This window comes from Ruditapes philippinarum, unplaced genomic scaffold (assembly GCF_026571515.1).
Source record: "Ruditapes philippinarum isolate M1 unplaced genomic scaffold, ASM2657151v2 ctg17_1_1_1_1, whole genome shotgun sequence".
NCBI classification, from domain to species: domain Eukaryota; kingdom Metazoa; phylum Mollusca; class Bivalvia; order Venerida; family Veneridae; genus Ruditapes; species Ruditapes philippinarum.
The window spans coordinates 838741-863642 of NW_026865484.1; the positions used below are offsets into that span (position 1 = coordinate 838741).

Genomic DNA, 24902 nt, shown 5'->3' on the forward strand with positions numbered 1-24902 from the left:
ATTCACTGCGACGCAGCGCATAGTTTCCAACATGGCGGCCGCCGATGTAAACAATGAGGCTATTTTACGAAGAAATGTTTGATTTTAAAGAATTAAGACCAAACTGTTTGAAATTTTACTCTTGAATGAATTATTTCTAAAATGGTTAAACAAACCATCCAAATATTTGCAAGAATAAAGCCGACTAAGGCGAAAGCTGGGGTAAGAAAACATTTTAGATGCTATTTTCATGATTTTACAAGTTACCATAGTCGGTTAGACTTTAGAACATGTCTGTAGCTATTTTGAACATTTTACACAAAATTGTTTCTTCAATATTTAATAATGTATGTTTCTCTAAAAATCATTCAGATTACTTCTTTCGTTACGGTGAAGACTTAGTGTTATAGGTAAGTGTTAGTGTTATGGGTTAGGCCTTAGGGTTAGTCTCATCCAATAATATGAAATTAGGCAAAGCCTATGAACGGGGAAGTCGTTAAAAATTTCTTTCATTCTTTCCGTTTTAAAATTGTCATTCGGTATAACATGCACCGCTTCCGTTTTCACTCGGAACACTCGACGTTTATTATTTATCCGAAAAGTTGAGATTTGTTCCGTTATCGGAATACCCCGCCTTTTATCATTGAGTTACATTGTAAATGGCGGCGCCCGACTAGAACTGACACTGAAAATTTCATTGATAGGTATAGAATTCTATATATTTTTTAAATGTTTTTTATTTGATTTCCTTTTAAATATACACGTGTAGTCTATAGCCGGGCAAGCCAAAGCCCGGACCCGCTTCGCGGGCCCGGTCTTTGACTTCCCCGTAATATATCAGAGGTTACAGCCTGGTTATAGTTTATGTGGTCAAGCCTGACCCAGAAGGTTTGTCCAGAAGCAAAAATATCTCAAACCGACGTTATATTTATAGGACTAGGGTTAGTCTACTGTTAGTCTTAAAATTATTTTGACTGCAAGACCAACCGATTTTACAATCTGATATTACAATTTACATAGATGTTGGTCGTGAAGGGTGACCATGGTCTATAATATGAAATTAGGCAAAGCCTATGCACGGGGAAGTCGTTAAAAATTCCTTTTATTCTTTCCGTTTTAAAAGTGTCATTCGGTATTACATGCACCGCTTCCGTTTTCACTCGGAACACTCGACGTTTATTATTTATCCGAAAAGTTGAGATTTGTTCCGTTATCGGAATACTCCGCCTATTTTCATTGAGTTACATTGTAAATGGCGGCGCCCGACTAGAACTGACACTGAAAATTTCATTGATAGGTATAGAATTCTATATATTTTTCAATTGTTTTTTATTTGATTTTCTTTTAAATATACACGTGTAGTCTATAGCCGGGCAAGCCATGTCAGCTATGTAAACAATAATTCACGGATATCACCAAAATTTAACAAGAGCGCGAAAATCGGAGACTTAGCGGGAAAACCCGATTATCACCAAAGCGTGCAAAGGATTTTAGGTCTGAATCTGACTATCCTCTTTTTTTCGGAGCTTCCTATCCATTTTATATATATCTGTGATGAAATATGGATTTTACTTCGGACATACATGTATTCTAAAAGTGCTCCCCATAGTCTTATTTATATATTGTACTGTTGTACATTGACATATTGAGTTTGGAATTATATCAATATTATGCCCTTAATATACAAATAGGGAGAACCTCCAGACATGTTCAAATGATGACCTATAGATTAATCCAAGTCTAGACAGACTACTACAAGTTCTCATGCTTTCCAACAGCCTAAGATATCTACATTTTTACTGCTTCATAAACGATTCACATAGCAGGAACCTTGTCTAGAAAAAGCTGTCGAAAAAAATATGTTAGATGCATTTTAATTTGTATGAAGACTGTCTAGTTATTGATTATCAATTCTTTTGACCTATTTATATACATTTTTTTGTGAAAAGTTGTTATATATTCATGCCAAATTAAACAATAAAGTAAATTTGACTAATTCTCGAAGTTTAGCTAGTTCATGTCATTATGGAACTTATGGAGATTTAATGTATATAAAGAATGATTTCACAGGGTGAGAAGAAATGTGCAGCCTGACCTGGACTCAAACCCATTACTCATTACTATCGGAATACTGTTCCGCTACTCTACAAAATGAGCTATCCAGTCACTTACACATCTTCCCCCCTTAAAATTAAAAGTGAACAGTTTAAAACCATGACAATGACAGTACCCCAGTTTTCTTTCACCATTATTGCAATTTAAACCTTTCAGTATCCTTAAGGATACTTTCGTAGTTATATGTCTGAGCAGTAAATGTCTGTAAGACATTTCTGAATATTTGCATTACTTATTGAATCTATTTTTGAATGTGTGACTTTTAACATATAAATAACCGCCTCCGTGGCCGAAGGGTTAGAGTCGATGACTTCTAATCCAGTTACCTCTCTGGCGTGGATTTGATGCTTTGGTAGTTTAGCGCGGACGAAGGTAGTCTAGTACTGGTGTAACTCTCCAGGAACGATGGTTAGGTAACTACCCGCCTATATGACTGAAATACTGTTGGGAAAAGGCGTAAAATGAAACAAACAAATAACATATAAATTTATTTCAGAATTAATCCTGGCTATAAGTTTTTAAAGAATCTCATTTAATACTACAATATAGTCATGAAAAATGCGTAATTATTTTCATAATTTACATTTGCAGGTGTATGATATAGATGATGATGAAGAAGGTTTGCCGAGACTCACAGTTACAATACCTAGAGAACTTGCTGATGGTTTTATTAATAACAAAAGAGAAAACTATAAATTTAGGTAATTACCTATGACTTTGTTATTATTTTTCCAAACTGAAACATTAATATTCCATCATTGTAAAAAAATCACTACGTAATATAAATAAATTTATAATATTTATAAATATTTTGATAGGTAGTTATTAAGGCAACAGTTTACATTGTAAATTTAATTGATTTTTTCTTTAATATTTTAGAAATAAAAACAACGCATTATCTTTTGCAGGTTTCAAAAAGTATTTGACCAAACCTCAAAGCAAGATGAAATATTTGACAATGTAGCAAAGCCTGTGATAGATAAGTAAGTCAGATTGAAAGTAAAACTGTTTTATACATATATACCAACTAGAATCTGTTTTCAGGTAGCTCAGATGAATGCCCTCAAGATTTTTAGTAATATTCATATTTTGAAAAAATAGAAATAAAATCTTATTATGTGGGATTTGAACCTTCAAGTTTATTTTACAAACTCACCCATTATGTCTTAGAATTATTTTAATAACATACCTGATAGTTGTGAAAGGTTGTTTTTAGACTAAACGATAGATTCACTGTCATGTGGACCAATAATATAGGTTAACTGAAATTGAAGAGAAATAATGAATTGTTGAGAAATATTTTGTTTGTAAGTTTTTCATTCTGATCTTGTTTTAGTGTGCTTGAAGGATACAATGGAACTATCTTTGCATATGGACAGGTAAGAAAATACGATATAAAAAAGATGTTGATTTTTTTAAAGTGTTAAAGTGTTTTAAAGTTTTTTCTTACTTATTAAAAACTGTTGAAAGGGTGTAAGGAAAAACTATACGTCAAAATACTGGGTTAGTTTAACTGATTTTATTAAAAGTTCTAATAGTTTTGTTTCCACTGTATCTTCATCAGGTATACAATAATGGTGAAACATGTTACTGAAGTTTTTAAAAAGTGGATGGTTTTTTTTTAATGAAAATATTGCAAAAAATAGACATTGAAATTGACAGTGGGCCAAAAAAATTTTCAAATAGAACTCGGTGTTGAAATAAAATATTATTTTAGCATAATTGGTCAAAAGTTTTGACCAAAAATGTTGGCAGTAACATTCATAGTAATAAAAAGTAGTCAGACCTAATGAACATACATGTATTTTTGCGGGTAGGTTTATTATGTTTATGTTTATTATATATTAAAGTAGTGATAAATGTACTTTAATTAAACTACTGGTTTATAATAATCATATTGATTTACTTTACAGACTGGAAGTGGGAAGACATTTACTATCACAGGAGGGGCTGAAAAATATAATGACAGGGGAATCATACCTAGAATGTTGTCATATATATTTGAATCTTTTGAAAAGGTAAATGTTATTTTGCACTTATATGCTAACAGTCACATTGATAAGATATAAATTATTAAAATAGTTAATTGTGTATTGAATATTATTGCCAGTTTCTTACCTTTATATATTTAGCTTGACTATTTGAAGAATAGAGAGAGCTATTGTACTTACCCAGCATCAGTGTTAGTCTTTGGTTAAGTTTTTGCGTGCAAGTTGTTTCTCTAAAAACTGCTGAAGGAAATGGGTTGAAACTTCACAGACTTGTTCTCTGTGTTTATCTAACATGATAGGCACAGGTCCCATAACTCTGAGTTACTTTTTTACAGAGTTATGCCCCTTTTCTTTCTGTCAACCAGCAAGAATAGTTATGCATGCTGTTGCATCTTAAGTTATCTAACTTATCTTAAGTGAAGGGAATGAGTGGTAGAGTGACAGTTTATTAATTTTGCTTAGTTTGCAGTCTAATTATGTATGTAGTCTATGTTTAATGAGGGTCCATCATTCTGTATGTTAAGGCACAGAAAGCTGCTGTCGAGCACAAACCTGAGACATATCACCAATCATGATTTTAAAGAGTTAATTTTGAAGCATAAAGTAGGGATAATTTACCTCCGTGCAATTTGTACAGAATGTTAGTCAAAGAAATGAAATTTGAGCTGGAAGGAGGTCACTGTACACTACAGTCTGATTAATTATAAATTTTGCATATTAAATTTCTGCTAGAGTGCATGTTTTTGTTAAAAAAGTCTGCAGAGCTTTATAATATCATCATGATATATATTTCAGCGTTCAGAAAGAGCATTTACAGCACATATATCTTACCTGGAGATCTACAATGATTCCGGCTATGACTTACTTGATCCTAAACATGAAGCTGCTAAACTAGAAGATCTTCCGTAAGTATACACTGATTATAGTCAGTTATCTTAATTATATAATGATATACAATTTAAAATAAAAGTTTTTATCACATAAACCGCGGCGCAGGAGTGTAATAAAGCCATTTAATAAAAAAAACGATATTACACTAGTGTAATAACACGTTGACGTGACGTCATTTGCGCTATATAGAAACGTAGCGTTAAAGCATGCTTATGTTAGCGTTACACTATAAACGCATCATTGAAAAATAACTCATTTTAACAGTTTACTGGTCTTATTTTATATATGTGATAAAAAGAATATTATATTCTTGTAGATTCAATACTAAATTGATTGAACTCGTTGAATAAAACAATATTATGCTCTCCAGAGGCTCGCATAATATGATTTTATTTAACTCGTTCAATAAATTTAGTATTAAACTACACTCATTCAATATCCTCTATATAACACAGTTGTGTAATTCAGTAATAGAAATGTAAATGTTATATGTTTTAGGAAAGTTGATTTCATTCAAGGCATAGCCCAGTTTTCACAAAGCAATTTATTGAAACCAGTTTACACTATGAAATAATTCAATATATAAGCATGTTGAAATGTGATAATCTGAAAACAGTGTTTAACTTGAATGCTACAGAAGATATCAATCAAACCTATACACGTCCAGTTGTATTCGCACAAAAAGAACAAATATCAACAACAGAAGTTCTTTTAATCAAATGTGACATGGCTTGAATGTTTGTTAAAGAAGAGATTATCATTCAAGGAAAAATTCATTTAAAACAAGGACAGCAGGTTTTTTTCTAATTATTCAACTATTCTTTACTGTTACATGATACAATTTATTAAAAAAGAAAACTGCCACCAACATACTATATGCTTTATTAGTTTTATTTATAAGTAAAACTTATTTTTTAAATTGTTCAAATGTATTATATATGATGACAGGAAAGTGTCATTAATGGAAGACAATGATCAGAATATACATCTAAAGAATCTATCAGTACATCAAGCATCAAATGAGGAGGAGGCTCTAAATCTACTCTTCCTTGGAGATACTAACAGAATGATAGCTGAGGTATGTTAGTTTATGAGAACTTTCCTTTACCTTTTGATAGTCCATCTATCATGGTATGTAAAAAAAAGGGTAATATTTAGTAGCAGAAAAGGGCATCTGTGGCTGAGCCATTAAGGTTGTTGACTTCAAGCCACTTGCCCCTCAACGCTGTGTGTCTGAATCCCAACTGGGACTTTGGATTATTCCATGTGAGGAAGCTATCCATCTAGCTTATGGAATGCCAGTGGTTCTACTCAGGTTTGTTTGTGTCTGAAATAATTAACGGAAATGCACCTGAGGTCTTTCTTCCTCTACCGGTTAAGCTAGAAAGTTGCCATATGACCTATTCTGTGTTGGGGCAACATATAATACCCAAACAAAAAAATATTAAGAGCAGAAGACATAAGCAGATACTTTTTAACAGATTAACCCTTACCCTGCAGGAACTGAAAGTGATCAGCATTTGCCACCTGTCTAGAGCCAGGCCAGCCTGCAATATGGGGCAGTTTCATTAGGCTCTATACTGCTGGCTAACTAACTTTAAATTTTCATCCTGATTTCCATCGGAAGCTGGACACTTCCATATTCAACTGTTAAGGGATGGTTATATTATCTCTGTAATATCTTTATTTCAGACACCCATGAATCAAGCCTCTACAAGATCACATTGTATATTTTCTGTTCATCTAACATCAAGAGAACATGGTACAGCTACAATACGACGGTCCAAAATACATCTGGTTGATTTAGCTGGGTAAATTCTACTGTTTCTATAGGCTGTTTTGTGCATATTTGATCTTGCTGATTTAACTGGATAACTTAACTGTTTCCTTAAGATCCTTAATCCTTTTTTGTGCATTTTATATTTGATCTTGTAGATTTATCCGGGTAACTTTATTGTTTCCTTAAGATTTTTACCCCTGTTTTGTGCATTTGATATTTGATCTGGTTGATTGAGCTGGATAACTTTTACTATTTGTGTGTGACTTTCTATCCTATTGGAACGAATATTTCAAAATTTATTTTGCCTCTAGAGCTCGGCAAATAATACTGCTTCTACAAAATATGCAACTTTGTTTTAAGTGTCTATTTTATATATGCACCAATGTCAATACTTATTTCTATCTTCCTAGATAATATCTTTATACTGAAATAATCTTCAAGCATAGAAATAATAATACTATTATTAAACAATAATCTCTAGAACAATATTAGATACACAGATCTTATTGTAATTTAAGATTTTGTTATTATTGTTTTATTTGCACTTAAAACAATTTTTGATGGATGTTTTGTAATATGTCAGTATTTTGATGATAAATTTTGTCAACTAATATCTCTAATATTTCAGGTCAGAGAGAGTATCTAAGACAGGTGTTAAAGGTGTCTTGCTGTCAGAAGCTAAATATATCAACTTGTCATTACATTTTCTGGAACAGGTAGCTTACCAACCTTCTTAAAAACTGTTTCCATGTTCAGCTTATGTATAATGATAAATTATATGTATCTTCTCAATATTAGTTATGTTAAACATAATGTACTCAAATCAGCAAAAATAGGTTAAGAAAATTGTCATGTTTAATGATGATAACATTGATGGTTAGCTGGAATTCTGAGTAAAACTAGAATTTAAGTACAGATTCTGAATACATCATTTGAATTATGATATATGCATTTAAGGTTTCACCCGTTTACATGCCTGTTTTAATATTTATTGATTGTAACATGTAACTGTATATAAAAGTGACACACATGTTGTTATATATTTTCAGGTTATTATAGCATTATCAGATAAGAGTCGTCAACATATACCATATAGAAACTCTATGATGACATCAGTGTTACGAGACAGTTTAGGAGGCAACTGTATGACCACTATGATAGCTACATGTGCAATAGATAGGAAAAATTTAGATGTAAGACTGAACATGATCTGATATAATATATAATCTTTTATACATTTTACATATAGAATCATTGATCTGTATCATAATTTTTTTTCAGAAGATTAAAAGACCATTTCATTCCTTATTCCAACATAGTCCAAAGTATTCCAATCATATCCAAGGAGATTGCATTACTTCTGTGGTTCAATTTTATCTAGGTTCTAGTGGCTATTCCAAAACAATTCATTATGGACATCTTTGATCTGCTTTCATCTTTGCAGAGAAAGATTCACCATGTAACTATATCTCTATGACTTAAACTGCTGGGTGACAAGAAATGAGAACTGAAAATGAAGATCAGGAAGTCTTTAATTGAATGGTCATTTTAAGATATTGTCAGGCATAAAAAGCTAATAAGCTTGTATTTGAAAACAGTATTGAAAAATACAATTTTATATAATTAAATTTAAGCATATGTTTTTCTTTTCCAGCGACAAAAAAAGTTTTATTTGAAGGAAAAAAAGTATTGGTAAAAATGACATTCATGTGTGAGATTTATTAATCATAAGTTTATTTTTAAAAAATTCTGTAAATATTTTCCATTTTTATATAACTTAAAATCATGCTATGACCTGGTTATGTTTTCAGGAGACAATATCAACATGCAGGTTTGCCCAGAGAGTGGCCATGATTAAGAATGATGTGTTACTGAACGAGGAACTGGACCCTAAATTAATGATTCAAAAATTAAAGAAAGAAATACAACAACTGAGAGAGGAGCTTGCCATGGCAACTGGAGAAAAAAAGGGAAAATGATGAACTTAAGAAGAGAAACTAACAGGTTGGGAATTTCCTTTTTGGGATGATTTTAAAAAATAAAGAAAATTTTTATTTGGGGAATTTCCCTACATCCAAACCCTATTAAAAATGACAATTTTTTACAAAAAAATTTTTAAAGGGGCTGGCATGCCATTAAAATTAAATTGGGGGTTTTAAATTGGGTTTTAAAGTTTCATAAAAAGTAAATTGTACAGTAAAAATCTGAGTACAAGGGTTTAAAAGACAAATTTAAAATCTGACTACCTTTTTTATAAATTACCTTTAAAAATTGGGATATTTTTTTTTTTACACACAAGGGTTTTTACATTTTTATTATTATAGATGTAGGAGGCGGGGGAAGATTATAAAAGGGGATTTTTGAAACCTGAAGCCATGAAAAAATGTTGGGGCTGATATTTAGAAAAATACATACATGCTTTAAAAATTTAAGAAGGTATTTTATATATCATAGAGAAAATACAAAAGTTTAAATGTAATATTTTTTTTAAAAGGGAAATTTCCATTTTTGTAAACCCTTTTTTTGAAGCCCCCCAAAAAACCGGTATTTTAGTTCTCAAACATAAACTTGAAATATTTAATTTTAGTGTGCAAATGAAAATATTTATTCATACATTTTTGTGTGTGTGTGTTGTTTTTTTACAGTGTATTTAAATTTTAAAAAGCTGATGAAAGTCACAGATTTTGTGGCTTTTTTTATAAAACAGTTGATCAACTTTAAAACATTTTGTCAAAATATGTTACCAAATTACCTGACAAGCTTAATGTGTATGATTTTAGAAAAGAGTACTAGAGAGACCAGCATCACCCCAGAAGTCGGTGACCCCTGCACCAATAGCTCCGGTACATCAAGGCCCTCCACCAGACACCGGTCCCTATAGTGAAACAGAAAATGATAAATTAAAACAACTTGTAGTTCAGAGAGATAATGAAATCAGTATCCTTTTCTATAGCGTAAATCATCTAATACCTTTGTTAAATTGTATTTCAGTTTTGTATTAAGTTAAATAATTTTAATACAGTCTACAGACATCGAAAAATATTTTAGAAGTTACTTGACCTGCAGGCAACATTTTTCTACTAGTCCTGCATTGAGTTCTTTTAGATTTTACTTGTAATTACCAGTGGACGAGTTGAATTTTCGATCTCTGGACTCTATGAATGTAATTAAAAAAATTCAGTTTTTCCAAATTATAAACTTTAAGATGATTTCTTTTCATTTGCATTGGAATAAATATATATGTTAGTACATGTATACATATGTACATATATAAAAAGATAACTTGTTCATTAACTGTGCTATTCAATAGTGTTAGGCAACTTAAAAAAGAATAACCATAAGTTTGTAACTGTAATCTTTCCCAATGATATTGTCATCAAAGCTCTTCATAAAGGTGCTTATAAACTTATTGAATGAGCTGTATTTTTATGAATTTTTATAGGAAACCAAGATTTCAAGATTTGCTTTTCAATATATATGAAAAATGTTCCACAAAAGCAGGAAACATGAGCAAATTTTTAGCATATACATGTATAGATACACTTGACTCTTGTTATCTCGAAGTCATCGGACCATCCAAAAATATTGAGATAATGAAATGTCGAGATAAATGTTTTCGGTTTGAACCAGATAGAAACTAATATTTACAAAAGACATGTGCATACCTTAAGTCAATTAAGCTAAGTATGATATCTCTGTGTCTTGTTTTCCTTATATCACAAAGTCAATATTTAAAAAAAGTTACATTAGTGAATGTTTACTAGGGGAAATACGGGGGTCTTTTATAAATACATATAGTGAGGTTTACTCAGTAATACACCACTATAGTGAAAACATTGTGTTCAGCGTGGTCGATCCAGATATCCTCCCCAGTTGGTATTCGGGGCTCTTCTCGAGATTGTTTGATGGTTATTTGATTCTTTTAATGTTGTGAAACAATATTGCAATGATAATATTACCATAATTTCACTAATTCATTTACATTTAAAGTCATAATGAATTAAATACAGTGTTAGAATATTTTAAAAATAACGGAAAATTCACACATTTTGGACATACGTCAATCAACACTAATTTTATTAACTTTTATAAAACAATTTGACTTGTTACGAATGACATCATCATCATGACATGGGCTATTGAGCGATTTTCATCTGGATTGTGTTTTTCACACCTCTCAGTTGACTGCACTAACATACAAATAATAAATAACATTACAAAATAGAAAATAGCTATTGAAATTTCCAAGTGAAGAAACACTATTGTTTATATTTCTTTAACCAGAAATATAGATATATTAGTAAATATGTTAAAGAAAGAGAAGAAAAGAGTTAAGGATGCATCATTACAGTTAGAAAGACTAGGTCAAAGACCCCCATCTAGTGCTAGAGGAGAGGGTTACAGTGAAAGGTATGCTGTACTTGAATGGACATCTTAGATTTTGTTGGTTGTTTTTTATGTCATCTAATAATTGATGTTGGAAAATGTTAAATATTTATGTGACAAAATGTTCTGGTTATATTTCATGAAAGTTTTGTTTAAGCTGATTTGTGTTTTTCTTTTCTTGTTAAGAAAGTTATGGTTTAATTGAATTATTTTAAAGTTTGTTTCCTGAGCTAAGTTGACTGTTCAAGTTTTATATATGAGAAGATATAAGTGATTTATATGCAATCAATTTAACAATCTGCCTTTGGGTCAGAAAATGTTTTTGTTTTTGTAAAGAGAACACAAGCTGAGAACAATATGTAGATTTTTCTGCCTGCTAAATTTAAAGAGCATTAATATAATAAGCGAGATCAAATTTGGTAGTTGAATGTTTACAGATTTGTCAGATAAATACATTTTTTTGTTCGCAATATTTAGTTTTAAAGTACCTGAGAGGAAAGCAAATGGTCATGCTACACCTGGTTCCCGGATGAATACTGGAAATTCTGAAGATTGGCGGAGACCTCCCTCGGGTACCGGCATAAGTAAAGAAAAACAGAGGCAACGGATTGAAAATGATAAAAAAGTTAAGAAACAGATACGTAAGTTCAATGTAGTTGACATTATTATACTTCTTACTTATTGTGTAACTAGCTCTGTATATTGAAGGTAATGGAGGTTTAGGTTTACTTACTTTTATTAATCAAACAGTACTTCTTTCTTTAGGTTCAAATCAGTCATTTGACATCAAATATATATACCAGATAAAGATTCATTTTTAGCTGGACTTTTTCAAAGAAAAAGAATGAGCTATTGTTGTAGTCATTGTTCTGCTGATGTTGCCATTGCCCTCCGAAAACTTTAACTTTGGTTAATGATTGCCTTCATACCCTTTGGACAAGACCTTCAAGTTCACGAGACTGATCTTGACTTTCAAATGTTTGAATTTTGCTAGATTTTTGCTGTAATTGGCTCTTACCTTGTTATTTGTGAATGAATTGTCTTTATACTTGGACACAATAATCCTTTACACGAGACGAAAAAATTCATGTTTTTCTCAACAGTTGGTCATATCTTATTGTTATTTGTTTATGGATTTGATTTATACTTGAGCAAAAGAACACTTATGACAAAACTGACATGTTGAGTAATTCAAATATGATCTTGACTTATAGATGACCTTGACTGTCAAGGTCAAGTATTGAATTTAGCTTAGATAGTCATAACATTTTTATTCATTTACTGATTGAAAAAAGCACCCTTATGGCAAATCCCACATGACCTTTAACTGACCTTGACCTTCAAGGCCAAAACTGATATGTTGAGTATTTCTGATATGACCTTGTTCTTATATTGACCTTGACCGTCATGACATGATTAATTCAGATATGACCTTGACCTTTTAATTACCTTTCCTGTCAGGTCAAATATGACATTTGGTATATCTGTTTAAGGCAGTGATGTTTAAGGCAGTGATGTTTTGTAGAAGTATTCTTTACAACAATATTCTTCCTCCAATGTGTTTGACTTAAGAGAAAAGAAAAAGTATGGCTCCTGTTTGGGGGTTGCTCTTGTTTAACGCTACAATAATAGCATAGAAAACATTTTATCATTAAACATTTCATGATTTTTACTTCATTTTAAACCAGGCTGAATTATTGATTTATTGATTTGTCCTAGGTTAATTGATGAATCATATACCACAGTTAAGATATCACGTTAACCAAGCACCAAAACATCATGCAATCTTGAAACTGATACATATTTTAAAGCTGCATTCAGTAAAACAAAGAACATATAGCTTGGGTACAGTTAAAATTTACCCAAATATAAATAAACATTCAAAGTGGTATGAGATATTATTGTGTATAAGTGGTATTATTTAAATTATGGATCTGGAGGAAAAAATAACAGGTAAGTAATTGGTAGCAAAATAATACATGGCCAAGTGGTTAACACATCAGACTAGTAATATAAGGATCTCAAGCAGTGTGGGTTCAAACCCCATCAGGGTCAAGCCATTGTTTCCTGGAGCAAGAATCTTTACACTAATTGCTCAGTACTGGTTGGTTCCAGGAATGCATTTGAGAGTGTGTCTAAAAGCATAATATTACTAAAACAAATATTTATAAACTCAACTAAATAATACTATTTTATCAATTGAATAAATAGTTAAATTACTTATTATTCCTGCAATTTAAGTTGAGGGTATTTTTTTTTTGGAAAATATGTGATTTAATATAAATCTACAACAATTATATTGTAATGATCTACTCCTTAAATTGTCATATTTGTAAATAAGCAGATACAAATATTATGACCATGAATTTTCAATAAATTATAAAAAATACAATATATTTCAGTGGGTGATATGTCGGTTGGTAGACAAGAGGCATTTGAAATTTTCCGCCGGGATTATGAGCACAATGATGCAATAGAGGAGAATAAACAAGAATTGAAACAGAGATATTCTGAGGCTAAATCTCTCGGAGAGAAAGTCAACAAATCTAGGCAGCATATCAGTAAGTATAAGCTAAACTTTCCCACCTCAGATTTTATGTCCATGTGTTTATTTCAAGGATTTTCATATACAAAAAAGGGAGTTACTACTGAAATAGGGTAAACTCTCACTGCATGGATTAACTTGCTAAACTTGCCCTGTACTGATGGTATAGGAATTAATTATTTTACATGAATTTTAATGAATTTAGAACTTTGCATGGAAAGTTACAAATTGGTATGAACAGTGTATTAGGTTAGACGAGAAACCCTCCTCATCACCATGTTATTCAGAGGTAAACATTTCTTATATTTGTCATCTTAGTGCATTAATGTGTTAACTTTTATATAATTTAATAGGAGTTAACCTGTTCCTGTCTTAAGGTGACAAATTATTATCTTATAATGTCTTTCAGATCATCTGAAGAGTCAGATAGAACATTACAGAATGAGTATGGCCATGCAAGGTAATATTTTACAATTATCTTTTAAATAAGTATACATATGTTCTGATTACATGTATTTACAATATGATTGTTGAAAGTTGTCAAATAATAGGGATAATTTATTGAAGTTATCAATATTATTAAGTTTCTGTACATAGTATTGCATTAACTTTGAAAATGAATTTGAAGTGTAAGTACCTATCTGTCTGATTGAAACAAATGCAACCTCGAATGCAACTTTAATTATGTTTAGAGATGCCAATTACACATAACCTTATAAACCAGTCTTTTTAACTTATTATGCTGGATATATGAATTGTGCTCCTGACTATTAATGTTAAGGGCATAAAAAAATTGTATCCGCTAAAAAGGTCTGAAAAGTTAAAGTGTCAAACTGTATAGAGACTAGTCAAACTGTAGAAACTGGCCTGGCTTTATGCTATTGGCAAAAGTTTTGGTCTCAGCATTTTTTTGTTGTTTAACATAGCTGTTGTTAATTGTTAAATGATTTATGTCAAGTGTTGCATTTATAACAACATATAAATATCATGTTATACAGGTTTAGCAGATACTGAAAATTTGGAGCCAGATGAACAAGAGATGGAGATGAGACATTCCATGGAAACTGCTAAATTACAGTAATTAATATTTGATGTTCTTTTATTATATTATTCAGCGATTATTTTTTTCCTTAAATTATGAATGGGTCAGGTACCGTGACAATTGTAAGAAAAAAAATTGTTGGACCCACTCTGAAATTGTGAAAGACCGTTAGTGATTGTGAATGGGTCTGTTATTCATGCCACTAACATAAGGAAAAAAATGGCTGATATAACTGCGGAATCACAGTAATATTTGATGTTCTTGAATTGCAGTAAAATTTGATATGTTAATTGAAACTGCTAAATAATAGAAGTATTTGATGTATTAATTCTTAAAAAATGCTCTTTTGATAAAAAAAACAGAATTAGAATATAAATTGAAGCCTAAAATTTATGTGACAAATTATTTGTATACTATTTATAGATACAAGGAGACATTTAACAGATTACGCACTTTAAAGTCAGAGATAGAACATTTACAACATCTTCTAGAGAAGGCCAAGGTCAAACTGATGAAAGACTTCGAATTATGGTGGGCTGACCAAATGTCATTGTCACAGGTACTTTATGCCACTGTATAGTATTTCTTTATATGAGCCGTGTCATGACAAAACCAACATAATGGGTTTGCGACCAGCATGGATCCAGACCAGCCTGCGCATCCGCGCAGTCTGATCAGGATTCATGCCGTTCGCTTACAAACTATATAACAAGTAGAGAAACTGATAGCGAACAGCATGGATCCTGATCAGACTGCGCGGATGGGCAGGCTGGTCTGGATCCATGCTGGTCGCAAACCCATTATGTTGGTTTTGTCATGACACGGCTCATTTATGATTTTTTAGCAAAATGTTATGCATAGTGAAGGAATTTTGCCTCAACATGTAGCTGTTTATGATATATTATGATGTATTATTGACAACAGGTATGTAAAATTGAATAGTTAATCAGTGGAAAAAGCTTTATGTAAAACCACTTATAATATTTCTCTGACATTTAATTTTTAAAGAATAGTTTGCTGCATTACATATTATGTTAGATGTATTTTATAATTAAGATTTTTTTTCTTGTTAAATTTTTATGGAGATATCCAACAAAAATTAAATTCATTCAAGGAATCTCAAGTTTCATTGTCATGGGTTTTCTGCGACAATGTGGCTAAAAACAATATGTGAAACATCTCCTTTCATCCATCCATGATTCTAGTAGTATTATACAAAAGGCCTAAATTGCTTGTTGAAAAAATATGTAATTACTGGAATAGAATCTAGAAACACTGGTTAAGAAACTGCTTGGAGATTTATTATGGAAAAACAATTTATTGTTCCAAAGTGTTGATAAAACTTGATACAAATAATATTGGTCTTCATAAAATAGTGTTTGAACTTTTACCTTAAAGCAAGAGCAACAGGGAGGATCTAATGGTACTGTCATGAATGCATGGCAGACTCCGCCCACTACACAAGATAGAGGAAGATCCTCCTCCCCTGGCCACACAGACGTGCCACATAGACTTAACAAAATACGAGGAAGTGTGGCAGGCAATATTGCTCATAATTTACGAGCTTCAAATAGTGCTGATGGTAGAATAAATGAACCTGTAGAACCAAACAGAAGTGTAACAAGAACTAGGTTTGTGATTATTCTTGTCTATAATATTGACTTAATTAATAATGACTGCCCTTTGAATATAATGTTATCATAAGTATGTTTCATGAAATAATTGGTGAAATAAGTGTACATTTTTAGCTCGACTATACGAAGTATATGGAGAGCTGTCCTACTCGCCCCGGCGTCGGCGTCCGCGTCCGCGTCCAGATTTTAGATTAAAGTTTTGGTGCAGTAAAATATTTTTCACTATAACTTTGTCATTTCTTAAGGTATCAACCTCAAACTTCAAATATATGTTCCTTATCATCAACCACATTTTATGTGACAAGGTTCATAACTCTAGCACCAATATTTTCAGATTTATCTCCCCTTGAACTTAGAATTTTCCTTAAAAAATACTATTTTTTACTGTTACTTCTTTATTTCTTAAGGGATCAACCTCATACTTCAAATATATTTACGTTATCATCATCCCCATCTTATGTGACAAGGTTCATAACTCTAGCACCAATATTTTCAGATTTATCTCCCTTTAAACTTAGAATTTTCCATAAAAAATATTATTTTTTACTGTTACTTATTTATTTCTAAAGGGATCAACTTCATACTTCAAATATATTTACGTTATCATCATCCACATCTTATGTGACAAGGTTCATAACTCTAGCACCAATATTGCAAGAATTATTGCCCCATAAACTTAGATTTTTTTACTAGAAAAATGTTATTTTTTATTATAACTTTTTTATTTTTAAAGGTATCTACCTCAAACTTCAAATACTTATTCCTTATCATCAATTACATTTTATGTGACAATGTTCATAACTCTTGAAGCAATATTTACAGATTTATCTCTCTTTGAACTTAGGATTTTCTTTAAGAAATATAATAACTTCTTTACTTTTTAAGATATCTACTTCAAACTTCAAATATATATTTCTTATCATTACACAAATGTTGTGTGACAAGGTCCATAACTCTAGCATGACTATTTCTAGAATTATTCCCCTTGATCTTGGAATTTATGTTAACAAATATTATTTTTTTACTATAACTTAATACATAATTATACATAATTGATTTTTCTTTCATAGTTTTGTCCTCCTTACTGCGTCCAGTATTTTATTAGTCCAGCTTCGCTGTCTCCTGTGACAGCTCTTGTTATATTTCTAATATAAACTTGACCAACCTTTTATAATTATCATGTTCATGTTAATTTGTGACAATATTATATCTTAAGTTTAATTTTTCTTTGTATTTAGCTTACAGATAATTGTAGATTCTATTCACTGATAAGTTACAGTACTTTATACATAACTAGGGTACCAAATATCATCAGTATGATCTGTTTTTATTTAAATTATTATCTTGAATACATGTATTATAGGAAATAAGTATCAAGTGTTGTCAAATGATTTCTATGTTTTATAATGATGTAACATAGTTTAATTCTATTTTAGATCAAGTCAGAGCCCATCCGGTATGAGACTGACAGGAGACCCGCAGGCTGATGCTGATATTATGGCTTTTGTTAAAGCAAGACAAAATATTTTACAACAAAGTAAGATAGTACATTGTGTATTTATATTTTCCTTATATAATGTACATGTATATTTTACGATATTCTTTCAAATTTATTCTCCAGAAATATACTTACTGTCTAAGTCAGTATAAGTAGGTTGATGATTAGATGGTAGGGGGTGAGGGGGGGAGGGGGGAGTACTTACTGAAATCGAACAGTGCAGACCATGATCAGATGTTAGGGATGTGTTGGCTGATCTTGGTCTGCTCTGGTCACATGGTAGAACTGTACAACAGGCTAAAGTAAACTATTATTGGAATGTTTCAAAATCAAAGCAAGGTTAGTTAATTATATAAACTCAGCAGTGTAAGATAGTTAACAAAGTTTTATGTATATTTTATTTTCAGCTCAGAAAAGGTGATACATGCTCAATACAATACAGGCAATACACTGTTGTTAGTAGCTAGATGTGTGTTGGTGACTGGGTATGTGGTACTGACCAGGTCATCTCTGGTGATATACCTAATTGAACCATCACACTTCGATCCCACCTTGACCATACCGGATATAAGACGTCGTACAAGGAAAGGAAACTTCTGCTGTGTAACAAATACTGTGATAGATGATTCTGAGACCAAAAATTACAATTTGGTTTGTTTTGGAAGCGGAAAAAATTGGCTTATATGTCTACTTTTATAGACAAGCACACATTCATAGATACTTGAACAAGGTTGAAAAAAGATATTATATTTATTTATATGATTAAGAAATCAAAAGAAACTACTTATGTATCCAATGTTTGTAATGCTGATAGGTCTAGAATGTAGTGGACTTAGAGATATTTGATTGGCTATAGATAATTCATGCAATGGGTACATTACATGCATTTATTTCAGCAAATTGTGGTATGATATAAATTATGCTTTGCTTAATTGTAATGATGAAAATTAAAGCCAATATGCTGTATTCATTTCTCTGTGCTTGTGTTTTTGACATAATGTAGGTAGGGTGTAATAAAGTCTTGTTTCTGCACATTTTGCTTCCATTATTGATTTTGCATTATGTTGGTGTCTAATCAATGTATGTTTTTAAAGCTGATAAAGACATTATTTTCTACTATAATCTTTACTGAGTTATTCTATTATCATTGCAGGATACAGAATGAACAATTAACATTCAACCTTTCAATTTTATGTTAAAAGTTTTGAAAATTTATATACAAAACATATATAAGAACATATTAAAAGATGATACAGTTGTTTTAATTTTTTAGCTCACCTGAGCTTGCTCAGGCTGAGCTTTTAGGATCGGTGAATGTCCGTCGTACGTCCACAATTGCTTGTGAACACTCTAGCGGTCGCATTTTTGCCTCAATCATCATCAAACTTGGTCAGGATGCTTATCTAGTTGAAAGCTCGGATGAGTTCGAACATGGCTCATCTCGGATGAAAAACTAGGTCACAAGAGCTAAAAATAGAAAAACCTTGTGAACACTCTAGAGGTCACATTTTTGACCCAATCATCATCAAACTTGGTCAGGATGTTTGTCTAGGTGATAGCTCGGATGAGTTCGAACATGGGTCATCTCGGATGAAAAAGTAGGTCACAGGAGCTATAAATAGAAAAACCTTGTGAACACTCTAGTGGTCACATTTTTGAACCAATCATCATCAAACTTGGTCAGAATGCTTGTCTAGTCAATTGCTTGGATGAGTTCGAACATGGGTCATCTCTGATGAAAAACTAGGTCACAGGAGCTAAAAATAGAAAAACCTTGTGAACACTCTAGTGGTCACATTTTTGACCCAATCATCATCAAACTTGGTCAGGAAACTTGTGTAGGTCATTGCTGGGAATAAATCGAACATGGGACATCTCGGATGAAAAACTAGGTCACAGGAGCTAAAAATAGAAAAATCTTGTTAACACTCTAGTGGCTACTGTTGTGATCCAAATATTCTGTTAATTGGTCTGAAAGTTTGTTTTGATGATTTCTAAGTCAAGATCGAACATGGGTCATCTTGGATGAAAAACTAGGTCACACCGCCCAAATATGGAAAAACCTTGTTAACATTCTAGTGGTCACATTTTCGACTCAATTATCATCAAACTTGGTCAGGATGCTTGTCTAGGTAATTGCTTGGATGAGTTCGAAATCGCATGTGAAACTAGGTCACCGGAGCTAAAAATAGAAAAATCTTGTTAACACTCTAGTTGCTACTGTTTTGATCCAAGTATCCTGGAAATTGGTCTGAAAGTTTGTTTTGATGATTTCTAGGTCAAGTTTGAATATGTGTCACCTGGGTAAAAAACTAGGTCGCACTGCTCAAATATGGATAATCCTTGTTAACACTGTAGTGGTCACATTTTTGACTCACCTGTCATGAGACTTGGTCAGAATGCTTGTCTAGGTAATTGTTTGGATGAGTTTGATAAGTCAGGTGAGCGATCTAGGGCCATCATGGCCCTCTTGTTGTAATTTAGCTCATTTACAAAGAATCTTATGTCACAAGCATACATTTAAATAATAGATTTCTTTTAATTACAGCATAACTAGTTATAATAGTATAACTCACTTTTATGCAGTATATTTTGTTCTATCCATTACTGGACACTGTCTCACTTCTACATATAGTTTTTCAAAATATTTTTTTCTTGATATTAAGATAATATTTATGATATAGACAGATCTGCTGAATCCTCTGGTGCCTTTTCCTGCCGAATTTTATGTAAAAGGTGCTTTATAAAGAAGCTTATACAAACTTTCTATTTATATATTATTTAATTAGTAATATTAAGTATCTAACTTTTGGTTAGAATTTTTTTAAGCATGTGTCATCTGGAGGCATGTAATAATACTGTAATTTACATGTAATAATCAGGACAATTGCATTATTGATTAATTGGTCACACAAGATTTTGTAGTTCAATTAAGTTCTTTATTTTTCTTTACATTATTAAATAAGTATTATAGTAACTGCTGTAACTGCTGATGTTTTAAGATTTATACATGATGAATGCTCAACTTAAACCATATGGTCTGAACTTACACTTTAAAAGATATACATGTACTTTGACTTACTGTGAGGTCAATATTATGCCACTATATCTTTTCAAATTATTATCATCAAAGATGTTTGCCGTCCAACTTATTTATAGTTGTTTATGTATAGGTATTGTTTAAAGAGTTGTGTGGTAGAGTTCAGTATTACAGGTAATCTGCTGCTTTTAATGTGTAGAATTAGTTCTAATGATGTCTATATTCTGCTGATATGACATTCTATATACAAGTACTAGTATGTGGCATCTTGTTCAACAGTATGGTGCTGGAATAACATTTTGGAAATGCATGTACTGATTATATGAATGAAAAAAAAACAAAACATATTTAGATATTTTTATCAGAAATAAACATGAAATGCACTTATTGACATTTATCAATATAGACAACATTTCAAAGATCTGATGTTTTAATCCAGTGACCTTCATCTCTCTCCATGTTGGAATCAATTTGCCTTGCATAATGTAGATTGTAAAATTTTGAATTGGAACCTATATAAAATTGTGCCAAGATGAGCATTGGCAAATGAGGATGAGTATTTGGAGTTCAGGGATCAAGGCTTTCAAACCAGAACAATTGGAATAAACAATTTTTAACAGAAATCTTTTCAAAACTTTTGATAGGCTCAGATATTTTATAAGGCCAGTCATCTGCAATTACAGAAAGTCAGGAAATAAAACTTCTGTCACAATTAGTGAAATATTAAATGTGAAAATATATATTTTTAGTGTTGTAAAATATACATTACCATTGTTACATGTGATATGTTATTGATATTTTATTTGATATATGAAAATATTCATTATATGTGATTACATTTCATTGCAAATGTATGTATAGGTTATTTATTTAATGCATATTTGATTATTTAAACTGTACATTATATGCCATATTAAAATGCCTAAATACACTGTGTTGTTTTTCATATATAAAACACATTTAGGCTAGGTTTTTTGTCCACTTTTTTCACGGATGAATTTCTTTTAAAAAAAAAAGGATAGAGTTATGGCCTACAGATGAAGATTTTAGGACTCAACTGTCAAGGTCACTGGTTCACAATATATGGCATAAGAATGCCATTATCACTGTTAAAATGCTCATTTAAATTATTAGCCCAACTTTGGCTAAATTCCATTAATCTGCCAATTTTCTGTTGATAAATATTTACAAAATTAAGGTCATCTTAACATGATATTGGTTGTCATAGTAACCAATATGTAAAAAGAACATCATATTTTCATAAGAATCTTGAAAATAATGAACATTTATTTTTATAATATAACCAAATATATAAATATCCATTACCTAATTCCTGTTTATCATAAACATAATTCCACACCAGCTGGGACATTTATACAGTTTGACCAGATTTTATACTGTTAGTTGCTCTGTTATTTGTTTAAATTAACTACTGATAGTTACAATTTTGATACAGGACAAGTCCAAAATAAACATTTTTAAGGATTTAGCTGCATACAATGCAATGTCATAACGTTTTAAAATGTAGGACCTTCGGTAGCTGACTCGAAACACTTGCCCCCAAAAACTATTTGGGAATTTTAGATTATTTTATGTGAGAATATTATTTTATGTGAGGAAGCTATCTAGCTAGCTACAAAAGGTCATTTGTTCTACTTTGGTGCCCAGAAGTGACTGATACAATGCACAGAAGTCTGCCTCCACTAAAAATTAAGTTAGATCTTTACAGTGCTGATGTGACTTAAAACCTAACAGAAATATATATCTATTATGTATGTGTAGACAGTAGATAGATAAAACAAAAGTAAATTGATATGTAGTATTATATTCTATGAGTAGACAGCGAAGTATTGAAATAGACTATAATGACTTTAGTTGACAGCTGCTACACTATAAATATGACATTGCTACACAATAACGTCTGCTGCTGAGGCAGGAAAAATATATAATAATCATAAGCTACAATTATCCATTTCGTTATTTGTAATGTATTTGACATAGTTTTATATATATGCTTTGGATTATAAAGTCTGGAATTATGTATGAAGTATAACTTATGTAAGAAGTGTTTTGTTTTTGATAGGATAATTATGGTTTATATAAGATAGAAAATTGGTCTGCTTACATGTAGATTATATTTTGGTATTGTTGGTACTGTGATAAAAGATGTTATTATCTGCATGTCTTTTTTCAGTGTCAAGAAAATATTGTTGCCTTAGATATTTGAGCCGCGTCATGACAAAACCAACATAATAGGTTTGCGACCAGCATGGATCCAGACCAGCATGCGCATCCGCGCAGTCTGATCAGGATCCACGCTGTTCGCTATCAGTTTCTGTACTTGTAATAGGGTTTATAGGCGAACAGCATGGATCCTGATCAGACTGCGCAGATGCGCAGGCTGGTCTGGATCCATGCTGGTCATGTTGGTTTTGTCGTGACGCGGCTCATTTGTGTATTTAGATGAGATTATAGGTAGGTATAATTTGTAACATATATGATATTGAATACCTATAATCTGTTAAAGTAAATTTGTTCAAGGTATATAGACATCTTGACACAAAATAAGAATGATAAATTACAATATTTTTTATATGAAAATGGAACATATCTGTAAATATAATGCGATACAACCAAAATAAATTAATAGATTTACATCAATATACTTGAAAAAAGATTAATGGAAAACATTTGATGTTATTTTGCTGTAATAGATTAAAGAGGACTTTAGGAACCTTGTAAAGTAAAGAAATTTGCACTTATTACTTATTTAACAGACTAATATATGAAAAGCACTTAAAAAGGTTTGATAGATAATTAATTTAGTTGCTATACAAGGACAAAACTTAACAAATTTTACTTAAACAATTTTAAGCAAGCAATATATCAGTATCATTAAAAGAAATACTGCAATAATGTTATTAATGCTTGTATACTTCATTATAGTTTTAGTATGCCCCTTACAATTAAAATACAATTTGCTCTGATATTTTGATACTGTTTTTTAATTGAATTATATATTTATGGTTCCTTGAAAAAGGACAGTGCATACCCAAAACTAATAGGGTTGAAATAAAAATTTAAAAATGTTCCCATGTCTTTGTATGTTCCTCTTAAATTAGTATACTGTATATTTATTAGCATACAAGACATTGCAGAGAGAGATTTACTGAAGGCCATTAATTTATTAAAGTCATCTGTCATAGGTTTAAAAGTTAAATAGAGATCAAAATCTTTGAGTGAAATATGACACAGTCATCGCGTGCCAAATTTTGTTTAATTTTCAACTTCTGATGTCTAGTAAGAATCCAGTCATAATAACATTTGATAAATGATTAGTTTTTTTCCCTTCACATTCCATACAAATTTAGGGATATTTGAGAAAGTGTGATTATAGGGTTTTATTTCAACAGAAATGATAATGTCAAGTAATTGACAAATAATTGAAATTAACATTTTTCACAAGTATTTGTTAGAACCACCGCTTGTTTAAACATATAATTTTAGCTCCTTTGTCATATTTATGTTCCAATAAAGTATTAATAATAAGATCAAAACGTTTCATAATACATGTTGAAACTGCTCCGTTAAGTCTTTTGTCCGATTATTAAGCCGCTGTCATTTGACTCTCTATAGTACATGTTTACAAACTGATTACAGGTATATACCAGAGATATAAGGGTGGCGATATTTTTACAGGATTTATTTTTATATTATTCCGATGGATTAAAAAGATAAAGATCACGGACATTTAAATTGGGGACTTTTGAGACAAACTTTTACGTCATATGTAGGTAATCATATAATAACAGTTGTGGTAAAGCTCTTATTTTATTCAATAGGGTATTAGGTACAAAAAAAGTCCAAGTTAATGTAAAGAAGGTCAATTTATTTTTTTATGAAAATGAGGGTTTATTTTTACATTGAACATATGATAAGTGTTTGATAATTGATTGAAAAGTACAGGATAGTTCTTAATGTCATTACTTGAATCATTTGAT

At 31.2% G+C, this 24902-nt stretch overlaps 2 protein-coding genes across 2 annotated transcripts in view; both read left to right on the plus strand.

Moving 5' to 3' along the window:
* LOC132729291 (kinesin-like protein KIF6) lies at positions 1-21830 on the plus strand. Its single transcript, XM_060715017.1, has 21 exons — positions 1-201; positions 2686-2795; positions 3003-3077; positions 3431-3473; positions 4008-4112; positions 4881-4990; positions 5925-6054; positions 6669-6787; positions 7385-7472; positions 7806-7949; positions 8568-8723; positions 9537-9693; positions 11049-11166; positions 11620-11783; positions 13545-13703; positions 14097-14147; positions 14686-14764; positions 15153-15288; positions 16128-16360; positions 17800-17900; positions 18269-21830. Exons 1-21 carry the CDS (start codon positions 142-144, stop codon positions 18280-18282), a joined length of 2352 nt encoding a protein of 783 aa, XP_060571000.1. The 5' UTR covers positions 1-141; the 3' UTR covers positions 18283-21830.
* A 2492-nt stretch (positions 21831-24322) lies between these two features.
* Positions 24323-24902, plus strand: part of LOC132729292 (uncharacterized) — a 38231-nt gene continuing 37651 nt past the window's right edge. The window contains exons 1-2 of the mRNA XM_060715018.1: positions 24323-24329; positions 24636-24691. Of these exons, the coding sequence (XP_060571001.1) occupies positions 24323-24329; positions 24636-24691 (63 nt within the window). The remainder of the gene's footprint in view (positions 24330-24635; positions 24692-24902) is intronic.